General features: G+C 33.8%; 1 protein-coding gene across 1 annotated transcript in view; it reads left to right on the top strand.

Annotated features, from left to right (window-relative positions):
- LOC148948588 (BOS complex subunit NCLN) overlaps positions 1-21,765 on the top strand; it is a 121,048-nt gene extending 99,283 nt beyond the window's left edge. The window contains exon 11 of the mRNA XM_089094972.1: positions 21,706-21,765. Within this exon, the coding sequence (XP_088951098.1) occupies positions 21,706-21,765 (60 nt within the window). The remainder of the gene's footprint in view (positions 1-21,705) is intronic.
- The last annotated feature ends 993 nt before the right edge of the window (positions 21,766-22,758 follow it).

The raw sequence follows: 22,758 nt of genomic DNA, 5'->3' as shown, positions 1-22,758 counted from the left end.
AATTAACCCTAGACACTACTAGATGAGGATCTTGACTTTTAACATTAATAGCAGCACACACCATAGTATCTTGCATCAATCCTGCCAGTCTTAGGTTTAAAATGAGACAATCAATAAGGTCTTTGAGGGTTAATCAATAAGGATTCTTTTTTATTTGGGGGGGGGGGTAAAGTATAGTGGATTAGCAGTTGAAATGTGTTAACTACAATTATTCTTCATATTATGAAGCAAAAATTGTATTTTAAAACCCTTTTCTAGAGCCAAAAATATGAGAAAAATATATCATCTTTAAGGGTCTATAAAGGGCTTAAAATTGAATTCCTATTATATTTGAAAATAAGATATAAAAGGCATTAAGTGGCATGTTCACCTTATTCATAACTCAGTAATGGAAATATCTCCAAATTTACTTAAGAGTAATAGCTAAGGTTAAATTGGAAAATGCAAGGAAATATATTGCTAATCAGGTGAATTCCCTAATTAAATCACTAACGAGAAAGCAAAGACAGAAAATGTAGGTCAACCCTTAGAATCAGAATTCCATGCTGAATCCAAATATAATGTTCATTTTTGTCAGAAATGAGCTTTAACCACCCCCTCCCATAATGTGCAAATATATACCCTGGGTTGCATATATGTACTTACCTAAATTTTCAGTAGGTCATTCTTTTCTTCAAATTGATTTCACAGTTTGTCAAAATAAGGCATATATACAACTAAATAAAAATTAATTGCATATATACAACTCAGGGTAGGCTATATATTTCCACATTAGAGGGAGGGGGGGGGGGGAATAAATTCCTGTTATTTGAGAAGAATTTTAAGCCATATCAATTTTTTTTTTTTCAAAATTTAGGAAATGTGTTTGGATACCTTTAAAATCTTGGAGATTGCACTTGAGTACAGTTGTGAAGCTGAAAACAATTTTGTTGTTCTTCATTTAAGCAGAAGATCTATTTTGGGTAAAATTCTACTTTAGTTACTTTTGGCTATCTTGGAAAGGGGTTGGGTTAGGAAAATGAAACTTTCAGGGATGGATGTACATGCTCAGGTTTGTCCCGGGACGGTACTTTGAAGTACCTACCTCCAATCATCCCCCCTCTATATAATGGTAAATTTCTGCACATTACTAGTTGTTTTTAACTCATATTTCATCCTATATTACTATCATAAATATAAATCAGTGCTTACCTTACACAACTTCTGCTTTTAACCTTGTTCATTAAAATATATTCCAAAATCCTATTTAAATCCTAAGCCATTTAATTTTCAACCCGTGCCGACTTTCTTTATGGTATATGAAACCAGGTTTGTTGTGATGTCACACTTTCCTTATCAGAAACCCTTACCCTTAAGGGTAGCAGGCACATGCCAAACAACTCTGTTGATAAGACCATTTAAACTGTATTAATTAGGGAAAGGATTTGAAAACATCAGAATCGACTTCAGAGGACACGTTATATCACGGGAAGATGTTTTTGAAATCCCCCTTCCCCCCAAACTCAAAATTTTCCAAAATTCTACTTTAGTAGCTTTTTAAATATTTCTAAAGCACTAATAGATAGAGTGCTATAAACATCAGAATCGACTTCAGAGGACACGTTATATCACGGGAAGAGGTTTTTAAAATCCTCCTTCCCCCCAAACTCAAAATTTTCCAAAATTCTACTTTAGAAGCTTTTTAAATATTTCTAAATCACTAATAGATAGAGTGCTTAAAACATCAGAATCGACTTCAGAGGACACGTTATATTACGGGAAAATGTTTTTAAAATCCTCCTTCCCCCCAAACTCAAAATTTTCCAAAATTCTACTTTAGAAGCTTTTTAAATATTTCTAAAGCACTAATAGATAGAGTGCTAAAAACATCAGAATCAACTTCAGAGGACACGTTATATCACGGGAAGAGGTTTTTAAAAAATCCCCCTTCCCCCCAAACTCAAAATTTTCAAAAATTCTACTTTAGAAGCTTTTTAAATATTTCTAAAGCATTAACAGATAGAGTGCTAAAACCATCAGAATCGACTTCAGAGGACACGTTATATCACGGGAAGAGGTTTTGAAAATCCCCCTTCCCCCCAAACTCAAAAATTTCCAAAATTTTACTTTAGAAGCTTTTTAAATATTTCTAAAGCACTAATAGATAGAGCGCTACAAGTTTCAGAATCGACTTCAGAGGACACGTTATATCACGGGAAGTGGGTTTTAAAAACCGCTCCCCGTCATATAACGTGTCCTCTTACGTCGATTCTGATGTTTTTAGTGCTCTATGTCTTTATGTTTAGAAATATTTAAAAAGCTCCTAAAGTAGAATTTTAGAAAATTTTGAGTTTGGGGGGAAGGGGGATTTCAAAAACATCTTCCCGTAACATAATGTGTCCTCTGAAGTCGATTCTAATGTTTTTAGCACCCTATCTATTCGTGCTTTAGAAATATTTTAAAAGCTTCTAAAGTAGAATTTTAGAAAATTTTGAGTTGGGGGGGAAGGGGGATTTAAAAAACATCTTCCCCTGACATAAATTTTCCTCTAAAGTTGATTATGATATTTGTAGCGCTCTATGTCTTAGCGCTTTAGAAATATTTAAAAAAGCTTCTAAAGTAAAAATTTGGAAAATTTTGAGTTTGGGGGGAAGGGGGATTTTAAAAACCTCTTCCGGTGATATAACGTGTCCTCTGAAGTCGATTCTGATGTTTTTAGCACTATCTATTAGTGCTTTAGAAATATTTAAAAAGCTTTTAAAATAAAATTTTGGAAAATTTTGAGTTAGGGGGAAAGGGGGATTTTAAAACCCTCTTCCCGTGATATAATGTGTCCTCTGAAGTCGATTTTGAAACTTGTAGCGCTCTATCTATTAGTGCTTTAGAAATATTTAAAAAAGCTTCTAAAGTAAAATTTTGGAATTTTTGAGTTTGGGGGGAAGGGGGATTTTCAAAACCTCTTCCCGTGATATAACGTGTCCTCTGAAGTTGATTCTAATGTTTTTAGCACTCTATCTATTAATGCTTTAGAAATATTTAAAGAGCTTCTAAAGTGGAATTTTGGAAAATTTTGAGTTTGGGGGGAAGGGGGATTTTTTAAAAACCTCTTCCCGTGATATAACGTCTCCTCTGAAGTCGATTCTGATGTTTTTAGCACTCTATCTATTAGTGCTTTAGAAATATTTAAAAAGCTTCTAAAGTAGAATTTTGGAAAATTTTGAGTTTTGGGGGAAGGAGGATTTAAAAAACATCTTCCCGTGATATAACGTGTCCTCTGAAGTCGATTCTGATGTTTTTAGCACTCTATCTATTATAGCTTTAGAAATATTTAAAAAGCTTCTAAAGTAGAATTTTGCGAAAATTTTGAGTTTGAGGGGAAGGGGGATTTCAAAAACATCTTCCCGTGATATAACGTGTCCTCTGAAGTCGATTCTGATGTTTTCAAATCCTTTCCCTAATTAGTACAGTTTAAATGGTCTTATCAACAGAGTTGTTTGGCATGGGCCTGCTACCCTCAAGGGTAAGGGTTTCTGATAAGGAAAGTGTGACATCACAACAAACCTGGTTTCATATACCATAAAGAAAGTCGGCATGGGTTGAAAATTAAATGGCTTAGGATTTAAATAGGATTTTGGAATATATTTTAATGAACAAGGTTAAAAGCAGAAGTTGTGTAAGGTAAGCAGTGATTTATATTTATGATAGTAATATAGGATGAAATATGAGTTAAAAACAACTAGTAATGTGCAGTAATTTACCATTATATAGAGGGGGGATGAGTGGAGGTAGGTACTTCAAAGTACCTTCCCGGGACAAACCTTAGCATGTACATCCATCCCTGAAAGTTTCATTTTCCTAACCCAACCCCTTTCCGAGATAGCCAAAAGTAACTAAAGTAGAATTTTACCCTATTTTGCAAGGTTTCACTTTTATAACACACAGATTTTTAAAGGTCATAAAAGGTCAGGACTCTCTAGAGGGAGAAGGAATGGAGGTAGGTACTTCAAAGGGACATACTTTGGTAAATTTTTGGCAGTTCATATTATTGACTTACAAATAAAGTAAACATACTACTTGAGGCCTTTTTTGATGCTCTTCCCAAATGTAACAATCATTTTTGTTGGAAATGAATTTTACCCCCACCCCTATATATACAAATTCATGGTATAGGCTATATTTGCACATTAGGGGGGTGGGGGTAAAGTTTATTTCTGCTGCAAATGAGAGGTAAGTTTGATATATATAGTGAAAATATATACCCCAAATTGATATATATAGAGGTTGGTGTAAAATTCATTTCTGACAAAAATGATAATTAGGCTATACTCATAAAGACCAGAAAAAAAGGCAGTAAATATATACCAAATCATATTATTGAGTTAGGAATAAAGTGAATACACCATTCGATGCCTTTTTTATGCTGATTACAAATATAATAATCATTTCTATCCCAATTGGGTAAACTTCTACCAAATCATATTATTGAGTTAGAAATAAAGTGAATACACCATTTGATGCCTTTTTTTATGCTGATTATGAATATAATAATAATTTATATTAGAAATGAATTTCAGCCCCCCCCCCCTATATATACTTAACCTAACCCTGAATTGGCATATATAGGGGGGGGGCTGAAATTCATTTCCAATAGAAATGATTATTACATTCATAATCAGCATAAAAAAGGCATCAAATGGTATATTCACTTTTGTCCTAACTCAATAATATGATTTGGTAGAACTTTACCCCCAATTGTAGCCTAGGCTTTTGCAAAGACATCACATTCCCTAGATCTATAGCCTAGGAAAATTTGCAGGCTAGACTTTGAAACACTGCACCAAACCCTGTCAATTTTAAAGCTAGATTTTGAAAAAAAATCATCAGGATAATAGCCCAAAGAACTAGGTTATGAACCAGGTTAGTCACCCACAGCTTACCAAAATGACTTGACTGAAGGTCATATTGTAAAACCCGATATGCCGGTACATCTTGTGTTGCTGACACACTTGCAGGAGATATTATAATGCATATTGAAAGCACAAAGGCTAGGCTTAGAAAGGGCAGGGTTCCCCTCATTACTGGCTCAATTTCATTCTCCATGATTCTTGCACTGAATTTTTCTATGTAGGAAAATCTCTCGAATTCTGACTGTAGCTAACGGCGTGTATAGCCGCAGCTGAAATAACATGTCTGTCATGGGTTAACCAACTCCCCCCCCCCCCCCGAAATGTTTTTCTGACACGTGAAAAACGTAACAAAAATGGATAAAAACAAATTTTCTATGCGTTTTTTATTAATTTTTTTCTGTAAAACCTTCTCCGAAATTAAATCTTTGAGTAGCCCCCCCCCCCCCACAAAAAAATCCTGGGTACGGCTTTGGGCCTTTGAGACTTATGCTTATTTTGAGTTTTAAATGCTTGTAATTTATTATGGATGCCCATAAGGGGACAGGGCGTGCAAGCCTCCCCCCCCCCACTAGCTGAATGATATTGCCTATATTTTTGTTTTAATATTTCTATTATACAACATTGGAGGTGCCAATTAGACCAGGTAAGCCTCCCTAAACTTCAGCTTATGGGCGCCCATATAATTTATCACTAGATAGTTTATACATATGAAAAAGTCAAGCAAAATTTGTTTTATTTGCCTTGCAGAATTTGGACATACAAAATAAATACAGGTAGACTTCCAAAATTTTAAAGCTACACCTTTTTAGGGCACTAGAGCCTGCTTGAATACATATCACTAAACTTTTCCAACGAAAGCCGCTTTAAGCGGCAGAGGAGAATTTGAGAAGTATCTAATTGTACGTCCAATTCCTTCTTTTCCTTATTCCTTGGCTTACGCGTATAGTATTTTTTCCGCCTAGCAATAATTATTTGGTCGAAATACGATAATTGCAGCTGTGTATGATATTGGGATAAAGTTCATTCAAATTAAAAGTCATTTAATTCAAAAACAAGACATAGCTCTCGTGAGCAAAGCCCAACTATGAGGTCTCTTAATCATAAATAGCAAAATAAAGTGGTCTGATAAAACTTTGTCAGGATAAATAAACTAAAGGATAAAAACACTTGAGATTGAGAATAAAATTGTCTGATAAAATTTTCTCAGAATAAAATAAACTAAAGAATAAAAACACAAAAGATTGTTGTACGTTCAATTCCTACTTTTCCCTATTCCTTGGCTTACGCATATACTATTTTTTCCGTCTAGCAATAATTATTTGGTCGAAATACGATAATTGCAGCTGTGTATAATATTGTGATAAAGTTCATACAAATTCAAATTCATTTAATCCAAAAACAAGACCTAGCTCTCGTGAGCAAAGCCCAACTATGAGGTCTCTTAATCATAAATAGCAAAATAAAGTAGTCTGATAAAACTTTGTCAGGATAAATAAACTAAAGGATAAAAACACTTGAAATTGAGAATAAAATTGTCTGATAAAAGTTTGTCAGAATAAAATAAACTACAGAATAAAAACACAAGAGATCGTTGTACGTCCAATTCCTTCTTTTCCTTATTCCTTGGCTTACGCATATACTATTTTTTCCGCCTAGCAATAATTATTTGGTCGAAATACGATAATTGCAGCTGTGTATGATATTGGGATAAAGTTCATTCAAATTAAAAGTCATTTAATTCAAAAACAAGACATAGCTCTCGTGAGCAAAGCCCAACTATGAGGTCTCTTAATCATAAATAGCAAAATAAAGTGGTCTGATAAAACTTTGTCAGGATAAATAAACTAAAGGATAAAAACACTTGAGATTGAGAATAAAATTGTCTGATAAAATTTTCTCAGAATAAAATAAACTAAAGAATAAAAACACAAAAGATTGTTGTACGTTCAATTCCTACTTTTCCCTATTCCTTGGCTTACGCATATACTATTTTTTCCGTCTAGCAATAATTATTTGGTCGAAATACGATAATTGCAGCTGTGTATGATATTGGGATAAAGTTCATCCAAATTCAAATTCATTTAATTCTAGAACAAGACATAGCTCTCGTGAGCAAAGCCCAAATATGATGTCTCTTAGTCATAAATAGCAAAATATAGTTGTCTGATAAAACTTCGTCAGGATAAAAAAATAAAGGATAAAAACACTTGATATTGAGACTAAAATTGTCTGATAAAAGTTCGTCAGGATAAAATAAACTAAAGAACAAAAACACTAGAGATCATTGTAAAATTTCACAAAGTTTGGCACAAAGCTTGGCACAAAGTTTTGCACAAATTACATTAGAACCAACAACTAATGATATAATGTATTCCAGCTTGGTAAAATATGGAAAAAAAAACCTTTTTGGGTCTTTGATCGGAAACGTCTTGCCCAATATTTGACTCCTTCTCATAACCTGGGTTGATCGATGCTGTGACATCAAAATTATCAAACATTTCATGGTAATGAACTGAATAGTAAAAACGACTCGTCTCAATAGTAACCAAAACTCTAAAAAACGGATTTTTGATACCATTAGGTACATCAAAAGAATGTTACTTTTATGCTGATTGTAAATATATAAGTCTTATCAAGTTTAGTCTTACCCATCAAAAGTTACGAGCCTGAAAAAATTTGCCTTATTTTCGAAAAAGAGGGAAACACCCCCAAAAAGCGATACAATCTTAATGAAAATCACACCATCAAATTCAGCGTATCAGAGAACCTTACTGTAGGGGTTTCAAGCTCCTATCTGCAAAAATGTGAAATTTGGTATTTTTTGCCAGAAGATAGATCACGGATACGTTTTTATTTTATTTTTATTTTCCCTAGGGTGTGATCGTATCGACCCAGTGGTCCTAGAATGTCGTGAGATGGCTCATTTGAACGGAAATTAAAAGTTCGAGTGCATTATTTAATTAAAAAATAAAATTTAATTAAATTAAAAACTTTTTTATTTAAATTCTACTAAAAACTGCATTTTTATTGCAAATATTGATGAATACAAGCTATCCAAACCACTAGTATGTTTACCATTGTACCATCGGAGAATTATGAAAAATAAGTTAAATATAATTACATTGAAAAGGTTACTGTTTACAATATGTTGAAAAGATACAAAGGGGTTGATGTCAGTGGTGGATCCAGGGGGCGAGGGGGTGCGCGCCCCCCAAACGTAGTCTAAAGTAGTGTAATTTACTTAATTAGCGCAAGTTTGCGTTAATTGAACTCGCTCCTAACGCAAGTTTATTGGATCAACCTATTTTGCCCCCCCCCCTTCTTAAAGAAATCCTGGATCTGCCCCTGTATGATTTTCTCGTATAACCATATATGACGTAATAAGTGAATGCAATATCTATACGTGTTTATCTCTCGACAAGAAACTTTTATTTTATTTTGTTATCAGTTCGGGATCGCTAAAGTTATTATGCAAATTGCAAAAATTTTTATGGTATCCCAACAATAATTTGTATCTTCTAATTCTAACTAGAAAAATACCTTGAAAATTTCAAAATTAGTTTTATTTTTTGTTAGGTTTTAAGTACCCGACGCGGGATTTAATGTGTATTTCTTTATACATAAAATTTTCAATTTTTTTTATTTCAGTTTTCAGCTCAGAATCGCTAAAGTTATTATGTAAGATGCAAAAATATTTATGGTATCTGAGCAATAATATCAATTTTTTAATTAAAACAGGTAAAATACCTGAAAACTTTAATCAAGTTTATGTTAAAGAATCAAACAGTTCATGGTAACGAACTGTATACTAAGAGTGACTCGTCTCAATAGTAACCGAAACTGTAAAAATTAGAATTTTAATATAAATAGATGCATCAAAATAATCGGATTTTTTACTGATTTTAAATATAGAAATTTCATCAAGTTTAGTTATATCTATCAAAAGTTAAGAGAGAAAATTTGCCTTATTTAAAAAAAGGAAGAAACACCCCTTTAGAGTCATAGAATCTTAATGAAAATCACACCATCAGATTCAGCGTATTAGAGAACCTTACTGTAGAGGTTTGTGGAATTTTGTATTTTCTTCCAGAAGAAAGATCACGGATGTGTGTTTATTTGCCTTTTTTTCTTTTCTCCAGGGTTGATCGTATCGATCCAATGGTCCTAGAATGTTGCAAGAGGGCTCATTCGAACGAAAATTAAAAGTTCTAGTGCCTCTTTTAATACAAAAATTGGAAGCAAGTCTGACTTCTAACACCGATTGTCTAACGTAGTTAGTTTACAAACGTAGCACCGATTGTGTAATGATAACCATATATGACGTAGTGAGTGACGTGACGTAAAAATTCAAAACATTAATTTTTATTAATGAAAAATTAGTTTTCAGTTCAGAATCGCTAAACTTATAAACTGCAATTACAGTAAGGGCAGAATTCTATCTCATAGTAACTGATACAACAGGGAAAAGAAAAAGATATCTGTGGTATATATGATGTCATACGAGGTTACATTTGATTTTAAATAAATCCGTACAGCTAAAGCAAAAAGCCTGAAAAATGTCTCAGGCAATATTTCGAACAGTTCAAGGTAACGAACTGTTTCAAACAGTCCTTGGTAACAAACTGTATAGTAAGAGCGACTCGTCTCAATAGTGACCAAAACTCTAAAAAATGGAATTTTAATATCAATAGATACTTCAAAAGAATCAGATTTTTATGCTAATTTTAAATGTTTCATCAATTTTAGTCTTACTCATCAAAAGTTATGAGCCTGAGAAAATTTGCCCTACTTTCGAAAAAAGGAGAAAACATCCCATAAAAGTAATACAATCTTAAAGTACCAAGGACACCAAAATGAAAACATATGTAGCCCTCTTAATCTATTTTTGGTCTATTCATACCTGAAAATCCGGGTTTCTTAAGAGTTTTTGTTTAGCTTCTATAAGCATTTTTAGTTAGAACAAATTCGCACAACAGTGTTGTCAATAAATAAAACAATGATGTACTGCGGAGCTGAATGATATTAGTGGAAACTATTTCCTATGAATCCGACAGTGTTTTTTATTTGTGAAAATTCAAATTTACGAAATCTGTTGATTGTTATATATATTAGTGAAAATACATTTTGTGAAAAAATATGACTTCAAGTTCAGAAAGTGACTATTCTGATGTGTCAGAAAATATTTTTGATGATGACCAAGCTATAGATGGTATGCAAGATACCATTTCAGGTTACTTGTTCCAGCTAGACCCCGACGCCACGCCGGCGGATCGACCAAACGCCGCCGACGAGAGGCCCGGTTGAACGTCGCTGAAGTGTCGTAACGCCGCCGGCACGCCGCAGGCACACTGTCGCCGACAGAGGTGGCGGTGTTCGGTCGACTTTAAAATAATTTTGCGGCAATTCTTTATTGCGTCAACCGCAAATTTGGAGCTCCGTTTCACACCATCCTTTTCAGCGTATCAGAAAACCTTTCTGTGAAGGTTTCATGCTCCTATCTCCAAAAATGTGACATTTGGTATTTTTTGCGAAAAGAAAGATAACGAATACGTGTTTATTTGTTTTTTGCTTCTTCTTTTCCGGGTTGCAGCTGTAGCTAACAACCTAGTAAGAGACGATCATGTCCAATGTTAAGCAATATAAAAACCCATAACTCCTAAAAAAAGTCAGGAAGAAACAAAAAGTGCACCATTAGAACCGCCATGTCTGAAACCCCTATATAGGAAGCTTTCTGTCATTTGGCTTGAACAGCAACGGAAATATATTGGCTTGAAAATCAAGAAAAGTGGCAGCTACTGCAGTATTTTGCCTAAACGGCATCTTTTTTTCTTTCTTCTTTCTTTTCCACAGATAGTTTGGCACTGGAATTTCGTAGAGAGTTGTTCAATGGCTCATTTTAAAGGAAATCTCTAGATCTAGTGCCATTTGTAATTAATTTTTTTTAAATAGAATCAATTTTTTTACGGGAAACTTAATTTTTTATGTGCTATATTGATCAGTGATGTCTGAGTCGTTGGATGTAGTTAGAAAATAAATGTATGATCCTCAAATAAATCTGAAAATAAGCAAAGGATAGTTATGCATCCGTATGTCCACAGTGATTTCTAATATTTCCCATTATATCCGTAAACTGTTCCACAGTTGCCGGTCCATACCTTGGAAGCTTTTCATTAAACATGCAATATATCTTTTGGATATTACTATGAAGTTTTGCCAAAGCATTTCTAGCCGACTTTTCAAAAAAAATCCGCTCTTTCAGAGAGAATTTTAAATCTGTAATCCGGGTTGCAGCGGTAGCTAGCAACCTAGTAAGTAATACATAAAGGATCGATAACGTTCATGATAAATCGGGCTTAAGCTACTTTCCGCAGATATAGCTAAAACCGGGTAAAGAACAAACCACGGCACATAGTAACTAAAAGATAAGATAATAAAATTATCTTTCAAATGGAAGTTTGCAGCCTGACTCTTTCAAGGTCGTCTCTTACTATTCCAAATAAAAAAGGCATGGGTTTTTTCGTAGTTGTAATTTTTTCGGGTTGTCAATATGTTAAAGAACCATAACATTACAACACCCCTATAAAAAATCCATATATAGAAGCCTGCCACGTGCTGAGATCACGCAGATATTAAATATTTTTGAATAGACTACATTATGAAAAGAAATTTAATTGCGCAAAGAGTAAAAAAACTGGTAATTGCAAAAATATTTGTATATATTTTAATAAAATTAGAAGCCATTATCTTCTTACCCTTTTTAGCTAGTATGATGACTGGGTTCCCAGGAAAAATTTTTTAAATGACGCCCCCACCCTTGATCTCAAAAATGTAATTGGTCAAAAAGGCAAAGTTGTTGGATGTTTATATTTTCCTGATTTTAATGGTTATTTGAAAAATTTTATTGGATTTATCAAGTTTAGTCTTACTCATCAAAAGTTACGAGTTCTGAAACCCTATTGCAGTATTTTTAACCTCCAATTTGCTAAAAGGTGGAATTTGTATTTTTGCCCAAAGAAAGATCATGGATCAATTTTTTTTCTCTCTTGGTTGACGGAATGGAATCAATAGTCTTAGAATGTCAGGAAAAGACTCATTTGAACCAAAAATTAAAAGTTTTAGCGCTGTATTCAGGTCATAAAAATGATTGGAGAGCAGCTAACCCCCTTTCCATGCCCCTCCCCCCCCCCCCCTCAAAAAAAATTGTCTGTCCAAAATTTTGAGATAATCATTTTGTTCAGTATAGTTAAATGTTTCAAAACTATGCCTTTTGATATATTATCACAATGACCCCCCACAGCACCTTGGGATAGGCCTTTGAGATATTAAAAAAAAAAAATGAGTTAATTTTGCTCAATGAATAAATTTGCTCAAGAGAATATATCTCTTGATATCAAAATTGGCTCCCAAAAAACAGAACAACCGATTATTATTTCCTGATCAATTGTTGGTAGAATAATATGAGCCACGTGTTTTTCCCTATGAATAATTACTGGGTTTGGTTTTCTTAAACAGATGTGCTTGCTGGAGAGCTTTAAATTTTTTTCAAATTTCATTGTTAGATCAGCCAATGGATTTAAAAAAAACTATTACTTTAACAAATGAAATGTTTCAAAACTATGCCTTTTAATATATCATGATAATGACCCCCCCCCCCCACAGACATCTTGGGATAGGTCTTTAAGGTATTAAATTAAAAAGACGAGTTAGTTTTGCTCTTTAGACTATGGCAAAGTTTTTTTTAGAACTTTAGAAAAAGCTTATTATTCTAATTAAACGGCCCTTGGGTTCCAGGAGTCATTCTTAAATAATTGAACCAAAATATCAAACTTTAGCAAAAAGAACAAGGTCTTGTGGAGGGGATAAACTCCTTTCATATAGGGTAAAGGTACTAATGATTTAACAGTTTTTGTAAAAAACCAGTTTTTCTACTCCATAAGTCCTAATTTAAAGACTTTTGGTTTGGAAAGGGTTTCAGTATGTAGGAAAAAATTCTAGGAATCTAATTGTTTGATGAGAAGTGTGAAGTTTTATCCCACCCTAGATCTCAAAAATGCAATTGGTCAAGAAGGCAAAGTTGTTGGATGTTTAAATTTTCCCGAGTCTAACGGCTATTTAAAATTGTTTATTGGATGCCTTTTTTGGGATTAATCAAACAGTAACTGGTAAGGAGCTGTATAGTAAAAGCGAATCGTCTCAATAGCAACCGAAACTCTAAAAACCTCAAATTTAATATCAATAGATACATCAAAAGAATCGGATTTTAATGCTGATTTTCAATATTTAAGTTTTGTCAATCTGGGTTGCAGCGGTAGCTAGCAACCTAGTAAGAACGATCACGTCCAATGAAAGAAATGTAAAAACCCATAACTCCTAAAAAAAAAGTCAGATCAAAACCTAAAAGTACACCATAATAACCGCAATGTCTGAAACCCCTGTACAGGAAACTTTCTGTCATTTGGTTTTAACAGCAAGGGAAATATAATGGCTTGAAAATTAAGAAAAGTGGCAGCTACTACAGCTTTCTGCCTAAACGGCATCTTTTTTTTCTTTCTTCTTCTTTCTTTTCCTCAGATAGCTTGGCACTGGAACATCGTAGAGAGTTGTTCAATGGCTCATTTCAAAGGAAAGCTCTAGATCTAGTGCCATTTGTAATTAATTTTTTTTTTAAAGAGAATCAATTTTGTACGAAAAACTTTATTTTTATGTGCTATATTGATCAATGACGTCATAGTCGTTGGATGTAGTTAGAACATAAAGGCACGATCATCGAATAAAGCTGAAACTAAGCAAAGACAATTATGCATCCATATATTCACAGTGATGTCTAATATTTCCCATTACATCTGTAAACTGTTCCACAGTTGCCGGTCCATACCTTGGAAGCTTTTCATTAAGCATGCAACATTTCTTTTGGATATTACTATGAAGATTTGCGAAAGTATTTCTAGCCGACTTTTCAATAAAATCCGCTCTTTCAGAGAGAATTTTAATCTGTAATTTTGAACATTTTTCTTAATCCCGGTAAAACATTCGTAAAATGTTTCTTAATTTACAAAGATCAGCCTGCATTGTTGCCATCTTTTTGGACTTCTGATAGTACATAAAGGATCGACCATAAATAGAGTCAGTCAAGAGGATCTCATGTACTGGATATTAATAGAAGTTTTGTTTAGATCCGGGTTGCAGCGGTACTGAGTAACCTAATAAGAGACGATCGCGTCCAATGCTAAGAAATATAAAAACCCACAACTCCTAAAAAAAGTCAGATCAAAACAAAAAGTACACCATTAGAACCGCCATGTCTGAAAACCCTGTATAGAAAATTTTCTGTCATTTGGCTAGAACAACAAGGGAAATATATTGGCTTGACAATCAAGAAAAGTGGCAGCTACTACAGCATTCTGCCTTAACGGCATTTTTTCTTTTTTCTTCTTTCTTTTCCACAGATAGCTTGGCGCTGGAACATCGTAGAGAGTTGTTCAATGGCTCATTTTAAAGGAAATTAATCGAGTTAAAAACCTTTTGTAACTAAAACAAATTCTTTTTAAAACAGAAAAAAATTTCCCATTAGAAACTGCATTTTTGATGTCTTTTCATACTGCTGTCTTTTCAAAGATATTTGATTTTTGAAGTATATAGTAAAGAGTGACATCTAGCCCATGTTAACTGAAATACAAATAGAGATTATGTAATTTTCATCGGTACCTTGGCCTTAGAGATGGCTGAAACCTAGTAAAGAACGAACAATGGCACATATTAGACTAAATTAGCTGACGGACTCTCTAGAGTTCGTTTCTTAATTTTTAAAACAAGAAAAATCCATAGGCTTTTTCCTGTTTGTTACATTATATCCGGGTTGCTGTGGTAGCTAGCAACCTAGTAAGAGACGATTACGCCCCATAGTAAAAACTAAAGTAACCCATAATTCCTGATAAAAGATTCAGATCAAAACAAGAAGTACACTAGTAGAACCGTCTTGTCCAAAATCTCTATATAGCAAATTTACCGTCCCTTGGCGTGAATAACAAGGAAAATATATTGCCTTGAAAATCAATGAAAATTGACTTTAACCAAGATATTCTCCACATAATGCATCTTTTTTTTCTTTCCGTTTTTTTTGTATCCTCGGCTAGCTGGGCACTGGAAAATCATAGAGAGCTGTATAATGGTTCATTTTAAAGGAAATTGCTACATTTAGCGCCTTTAGTAATTAATTACTTTATAGAAATTACTATAAAGTTCTCTAATACGTACTGATTGACAATAATGATGGTTAGATCCAGTTTGCAGCGGTAGCTAGCAATCTCGAGGTTGCAGTGGTAGCTAGAAACCTAGTAAGAGACGATCACGTCCAATGCTAAGAAATATATAAGCCCATAACTCCTAAAAAAGGAGTCAGATCAAAACGAAAAGTACACCATTAGAACTGCCTTGTTCGAAACCCCTATATAGGAAACTTTCTGTTCCTTGTCTTGAACAGCAAGGGAAATATATTGGCTTGAAAATCAAGAAAAGTGGCAGCTACCAAAACATTCTGCCTAAACGGGATATTCTTTTCTTTTTTTTTCTTTTTTTTTCTTTTCCACAGATAGCTTGGCATTGGAAAATCGTAGAGAGTTGTTTAATGGCTCATTTTAAAGGAACATTAATTGGGTTAACAATCTTTTGTAACTAAAATAAATTATTTCTAAAAGAGAATAAATTTTTCCACTAAAAACAGCATTTTTTATGTCTTTTCATACTGCAGTCTTTTCAAACATATTTGATTTTTGTACATAAATCATAATCGTATACCAGCGGTAAGATTTGAACCCACACCTCCGAAGAGACTGGTGGCTAACACCAGCGTCTTGGACCACTCGGCCACGCTGCCTCTCATAACTATATATGTGAATCCGGGTTGCAGCAGTAGCTAGTCACCTAGTAAGAGACGATCTGTCCAATGCTAAGAAATATAAAAACCCAGAACTCCTAAAAATAGAGTCCGATCAAAACAAAAGTACATAATTAGAATCACCTTGTCTGAAACTCTACTAGATAAATAATGAATGTCGCCATAGTTTTATTAGAGCTATGACGTGAATAGAAAAACACGATATTATTTTGTTATTTCTGAAGATGTCATGAAATAAAATCATTACGCCATGACGTCATAATTACTATATAAAAAGCGACAAAGATGTAAATGGTCTCATTCATGATTACATAATGGTTAAATCAAAGCAAGCTACACGCAAGTTCAAAAAACAGTACTTCACAAAAAACAGAGATAGCATCTTGAAAAGGGAAAAGCAAAGGTATTAAACCGACCAGGCGTATCGAGAAGTAAAAATTGAGAGAGCCAAACAAAACATCAAGGAGCCTTATCACAATGATGAAGTTTATAGAGAGGCAACAATTCAGCAAACTAGAGAAAAGATCAAGGACCGCTATCACAATGATGCACTTTATAGAGAAGCAACAATTAAGCAAGCTAGACAAAAGAGCAAGGAACGGTATGATAATGATAAAGATTACAGAGAAGCAACAATTGAGCAGGCTAAACAAAAGATCAAGGAGCGTTGTCATAATGATGAACTTTATAGATAGGCAACAATTCAGCAAGCTGGAGAAAAGATCAAGGAGCGTTAACACAATGATGAACTTTATAGAGAATCAACAATTAAGCATGCTAGACAAAAGAGCAAGGAACGGTATGATAATGATGAAGATTACAGAGAAGCAGCAATTGAACAGGCTAGACAAAAGATCAAGGAGCGTTATCAAAATGATAAAGATTACCGAAAAATATATAAGAAAAGAGTTGCTACCAGAATAATGGGTAGATATTGGGGTGACAAAACCTATAATGAAAAAATTAAATTCTCTGCGAGGTTGTAAAGAAGAACGCATAAGGACAAAGGGAAAAATTACATTCAGAAATACAAGAAGATGGCAAAAATGCATGGTGATCTTCGTGAATTGAGAAATATTTTATACATGTTTAACCAGGATCACAAAAAGCATTCAAAATTACATATTAAAATTCTCTTTAGAAGAGCGGATGTTGTTGAAAAGACGGCTAGAAATGCTCTGGCAAAACCTCATAGTAGTATCCAAAAGAAATGTTGTCAGTTTAATGAATGGCTTCCAAGGTATGAATTGGCAACTGCGGAACAGTTTATAGATGCAATGGAAAATATTTGACAACACAGTGAATATACGGAGGCGTACTTCTTAGAAAATTCGTATATTAATTTTGGAAGGAGCAATTGCAGTTTATGTAGCAGCAATAAAAATATATATATACAAGCATACCTATCAACAGCGAAGGAAAAGCAATGTTTTTCAATTATGGCGAAAATGAACCTGTTAGGGTTATTAGTATAAGTCTTTGTGAGACTAATGATTTAGAACAAATTCCTGGAACACCTCCTCAAGAAAAAAGTATTTCTAACTGTGTTTTAAACAGTTCTTTTAGTTCTACTGAATATTTGGCAAAAAATTCTCTGTGTTGTAGAACAAACTGTCTTGAAAAGTCCAAGACAACTATTGAAAAATGCTCTGAAACTAGATCTGACAAGGAAATTATGATGGCTGAATTCACCTATAACAATCTGAGTAAATATTCAAAAACATAAAATAAAAATTGGGCAGCAGGTTACTTGGCAATGTCATCCTGATATCTGCAAGCTCTATCCGACGGATATTGAATTATGTTAAATTCTTTTTTAAATCCTTGAAAATAATACAGCATTAAAATTTTCAACTACAAAGTGGTTAATTTCTACCTTGGCGGCTTGGATTATTGTGAAATCAATTACAGGTACACAAGAAAGCATGGGCATTCGTTGTACTGTAGCCCAAATGAGGGATTTCAGAGCTATTCTGCGTTCTCTAAGGGCACTAGCTCCACATTTTTCTGTCTTGACCTGTTTCATTAATAGCGTATATAAGGCAGTATCAAAATCTAAGATTATACAACATATTAATCTACTAAAAGTCGAGGGTTCGTACAAGGAACTAAGTCATAGTTTAGAAGAAGTGTCAAGTAGACTCTATCGTAATAGTCAAGACGTCCTCTACGGTAAGCAATATTAGAGTTTCTGTAGATGAAAATACAATAATAAAATTATTTGGTGAGAGCCTTGATAAGGTAGCTAACATCAGGGATGTATACCCCACAATGTATTGTGACAGTTGCGAGCAGAAAAAGACAAAATACTAATTGAAGAGTCAAAGATCCCTTTCAAATAAGAAAGGTTTTGATGTAATGTTGGCCACTAGTTTAGAACACCTCCAACAGGACATACCCAAAGATGACAGAGAACAGCTGATTCATTGTACAGGTTGGAAATTATAATAAAGATCGAACTCTTCCCTATACTAACTTCCATAGGCAAATTCACTATAGTTAAGATTACAGTATTTATATTATGACAATGCAAAAGGTATGAGAAAAAAGTGCAAAACTCTGTAAACTGCAAAAACATTTAGAATGTTTGAGTAACAATTTCACTTTATGAAAATATAATAAAGAACGACCTCTTGCCTATATAGTGGCCTATTTTATAGGTCACTTAATTATAGTATAGGCTAGTACAGTTATATTTAAAGTCAATATATTAAAAATTATAATAAAGAATACGTAAAGGATCGATGTGGATCATTATAAATTATAAAAGGTTTAGAGCTTCTAATGTTAGAGTTTAAAATTTTCCATACCGGGAATCGATCCCAGGGCCAGCTAGATGAAAGCCAGCTATCCTATCCGCCAGACCATATGGGACTATAAAACAGTATGATTTAAGAAGAGTATGATTTAAGAACCATATGCATATTATTATTTTATCATACCAATTATAATAAGGCCAAAACAAAATCGTCGACTTGCAACCTTACTTTTGACACATCAGTTAAATCTTCATCAGACTTAAAAAATGTTTTGCTATTATAAATTGATGAATTCAGTTGTATTTGTCTACGCTACCCATAAAATCACGCGTCGAATTGATAGAACCTAACAAAACCAAAACTAATTTTAAAGTTTTCAGGAATTTTTCTAGTTAGAATTTAAAAATTGAACATTAATTGCAATAAAGAACGACACCTAACCCATGTTAACTGAAGCATAAATAGGGATTATGTAATTTCCATCAGTATCATGGCTGTAGAGATGGCTGAAACCTAGTTGCATTAAATACGATTATTGGAATAACAAACAATTGCATGTATTGGAATTAGCTAGCTACTTGATTGTTTTTGACTCATCTCTTACTATTTCAAAGAAGAAAAATCCCTAGGCTTTTTCCTGTGTGTAATCAGTTTATTATCATAGGCAGCGCGCTAGCACTTCCTGAGTAAAGAAAGATGTGGGCACAGTGTGTTTTTTTCTGCTTCGGTCAGGCACCTCGTATCGAAGGAGTTCTCGTATCCGGTTTTTGCATTAAAAGACAATCATTGGAATAACAACCCATTGCGTACATTGGACTTAGTTAGCTACTCAATTGTTTTATTATAAAGAACGAACTCTTGCCTCTATAACTTTTATAGGCCATTTAACTATAGTATAGGCTTTTAAAGTTACAATTAAAGTAAATATATTAAAAATTCCCACCAACGGGGTATCGAACCCTGAATGTCATTACCATTGTACTATCGGAAACTTCTGTAAATATGTTACATATAACACATGATACTAAATTCGTTAATAGACTAAAAAAATTATATAATCCGTGTGGCAACGGTAGCTAGAAACCTAGTAAGAGAAGATCACGTCCAATGTTAAGAAATATAATAGCCCATAACTCCTAAAACAGACTCAGATCGAAGGAAAAGTACCCCATCAGAACCGCCTTGTTCGAAAAAACCGTCTCATCAAACCGTTCGTGGTAACGAACTGTATAGTAAGAGCGACCCGTCTCAATAGTAACCAAAACTCTAAAAAACGGAATTTTAATATCAATAGATACATCAAAAGAATTTTATTTTCATGCTGATTTTAAACATATAAGTTTCATCAAGTTTACTCACAGTTACAGTTTCAAAAGTTACGAGCCTGAGAAAATTTGCCTTACTTTCCAAAAAAGGGAAAAACGCCGCCTAAAAGTCATAGAAACTTAGTAAAATTACATTAAACCATTGCAAACATTGAACTTAGTTTCATCAAGCTTTGTTATGCTCATCAAAGGTTACAAGCCTGAGAAATTTTGCCTTATTTTTGAAAAAAGGGAAAAACACCACCTAACAGTAATATAATCTTAATGAAATATCACACCGTCAGATTCAGCGTATCAGAGAACTTTGCTGTAGAGGTTTAAAGCTCCTATCTTCAAAAATGTTGAATCTTGTATTTTTTGTCAGAATGCGTTTTATTTGTTTTTTCTTTTTACCAGGGGTGTTTGTATCGACCCAGTGGTCCTAGAATGTTGCGAGAGGGCTCATTTAAACGGAAAAGAAAAGCTTTACTGCCTTTTTTGATCAAAGACTATTTTTTTTTTAATATTACTTTTACAAAAAAATACATTTTTGATGTTTTTTCATACCGCAGTCTTTTCAAAGACATTTGATTTTTGAAGCAATTAAACAGTTCTTGGTAACGAACTGTATATCAAGAGCGATTCGTCTCAATAGTAACCGAAACTTTACAAAATGGAATTTTGATACCAATAGATACATCAAAAGAATCGGATTTTTATGATAATTTTAAATATGTAATAACCATATATGACGTATGAGTGATTACATAAAAATTGGAAAAAATAAATTTTTGTTTTATTTTAGGCTTATTACATAAAGGACCGATAGTTCATCATAAATGGAGTTTGTCAATACGGTTTTTATAGTAAAGAACGAACCCGCGACCATCGAAGTTGATTACCAATCTGGGTTGCAGCGGTAGCTAGCAACCTAGAAAGAGACGTTCAAGCCCCATAATAAAAACTCAAGTACCCATAACTCTTAAAAATAGATTCAGATCAAAAAAAGAAGTACACTATTAGGACCACCTTGTCCAAAACTTCTGTATAGCAAACTTGCCGTCCCATGGCATGAACTACAATGAAAATATATTGGCTTGAAAATCAAGAAAAGTGGCTGAAACCACGATATTCGCCACATACGGCATCTTTTTTTCGTTCCGTTTTCCCGGGTTGCAGCGGTAGCTAGCAACCTAGAAAGAGACGATCACGTTCCATATTAAAAACTAATGTAATTAAATAAAGGATCAACATAGTTCATCATAAAATTTGCCAGTCAAGAGGATTTCATGTAGTAGTTATTAATAGAAGTATTGTTTAGACTTTAAAAAGACAAATGTATAAAAATTACCATCGGCAGGATTTCAACCTGTGACCTTTGGAGCTAAATTCTAACACACTATCCACTGCGCCACCTAGGCTTTAAAGGCAAAATCTTAAAATAGTTTATGCTTTATATTAAAATAACAAGGAACGAATTCTACGTCAAATCGTTTTCAAACGAGTTAGGACTAAAGTGAATACACCATTCGATGCCTTTTTTTTTATGCTGATTACGAATATATGAAGTATTTCTATCGGAAATGAATTTCAGCCCCCCCCCCAGAGATAGGCCAATTCAGGGTTAGGTTAGGTTGGGTTGAGCTGGGTTAGGTATAGCCTATATAGGGGGGAGGGCTGAAATTCATTTCCAATAGAAATGATTATTACATTCATAATAAGCATAAAAAAAGTGCGTCAAATGGTGTATTCACTTTATTCCTAACTCAATAATATGATTTGGTAGATATTGACCCAAAGAAGTAGCCGAAAATGATTTCACTATATGTTCTATAATCCTTTTATATCATATTATTTCCTAGTCTGATCCACCATTGTCAAATCAATATGAAAGGGAGCTTGATGGTTGCTTAGGCCAATGAATTGGTGAGATCAGTTTTATTGTTACTCGATCTGCGGTTACTGAGTACATTTCTAAGCTACAAAAGAAAACTTCTCGTAGTATTGATGACCTCTGTGCAAAGCATCTAAGATGTGGGTCCCCTCTCCTGATTGAGCATCTGATTTTACTATTTCAGATGATATTCTGTTGTGGTATAGTTCCTGATTCGTTCAGTACTGGAGTCATAACCCCGGTATTAAAAAGGGGTAGGCCCTCGGACCAATCTTCTTCTTTCAGGCCAATTACGGTGTTATCGGTTTTGTGAGAAGTTTTTGAGTTACTAATTATTGACGAGATGTCTGATAAGTGTTATACACCGGATAACCAATTCGGTTTCAAGGAGTAGGCCGCAACCATGCTCACCATTTGATTGCTAATTTACTTCTACTTGTTTATGAAAATAATGAGGTATTGTATTTTGCTCGGTTAGACGTATCTAGAGCTTTTGACCTGGGTATACATCCACATATCTTATTGACTGCTTATAAGCATGGAGTTATTATTTCTGTCATCAAATCGATAAGTGATATGGATAAAAAGCTAAATACCAGAGGTAAGGTCACCATCTCATCTGGTACGATGGAGCTCACTCCTTCAATTTGAGTAAAAAGGGTATTAGACAGGGCGCTGGTACTTCTCCGCCCCTGTTTAATAATTAATTAAAAAAACTTTTTCCACAAAATAAGTTTTCCAAAGAAAAGTAAAGAGCTCCATTAAACAAAAAATGAGCAAAAATAAAATCAAATAATCTACTAAGCTCGAAACTACCACAAATCAGCATTGACAAATAGATGAAACCCAAAACGAACAGAAATTACAATAAATAACCGAGTCAAACTCAAAACGAGCAGAAATTAACATAAGTTGGGCGAAAAACCCCTATGACTTCCCAAGGCCAGTGCAAATTTTGCACTTTACTGAAAAAAATATATATGTTTTTACTTTTATAACTTTAATAAATCAAATAATTTTA

The sequence above is a fragment of the Artemia sp. Qi Xiang Cuo genome, chromosome 9 (assembly GCF_049724085.1).
Source record: "Artemia sp. Qi Xiang Cuo chromosome 9, ASM4972408v1, whole genome shotgun sequence".
Taxonomy (NCBI): domain Eukaryota; kingdom Metazoa; phylum Arthropoda; class Branchiopoda; order Anostraca; family Artemiidae; genus Artemia; species Artemia sp. Qi Xiang Cuo.
This window is presented reverse-complemented; position numbering and strand designations above follow the sequence as displayed.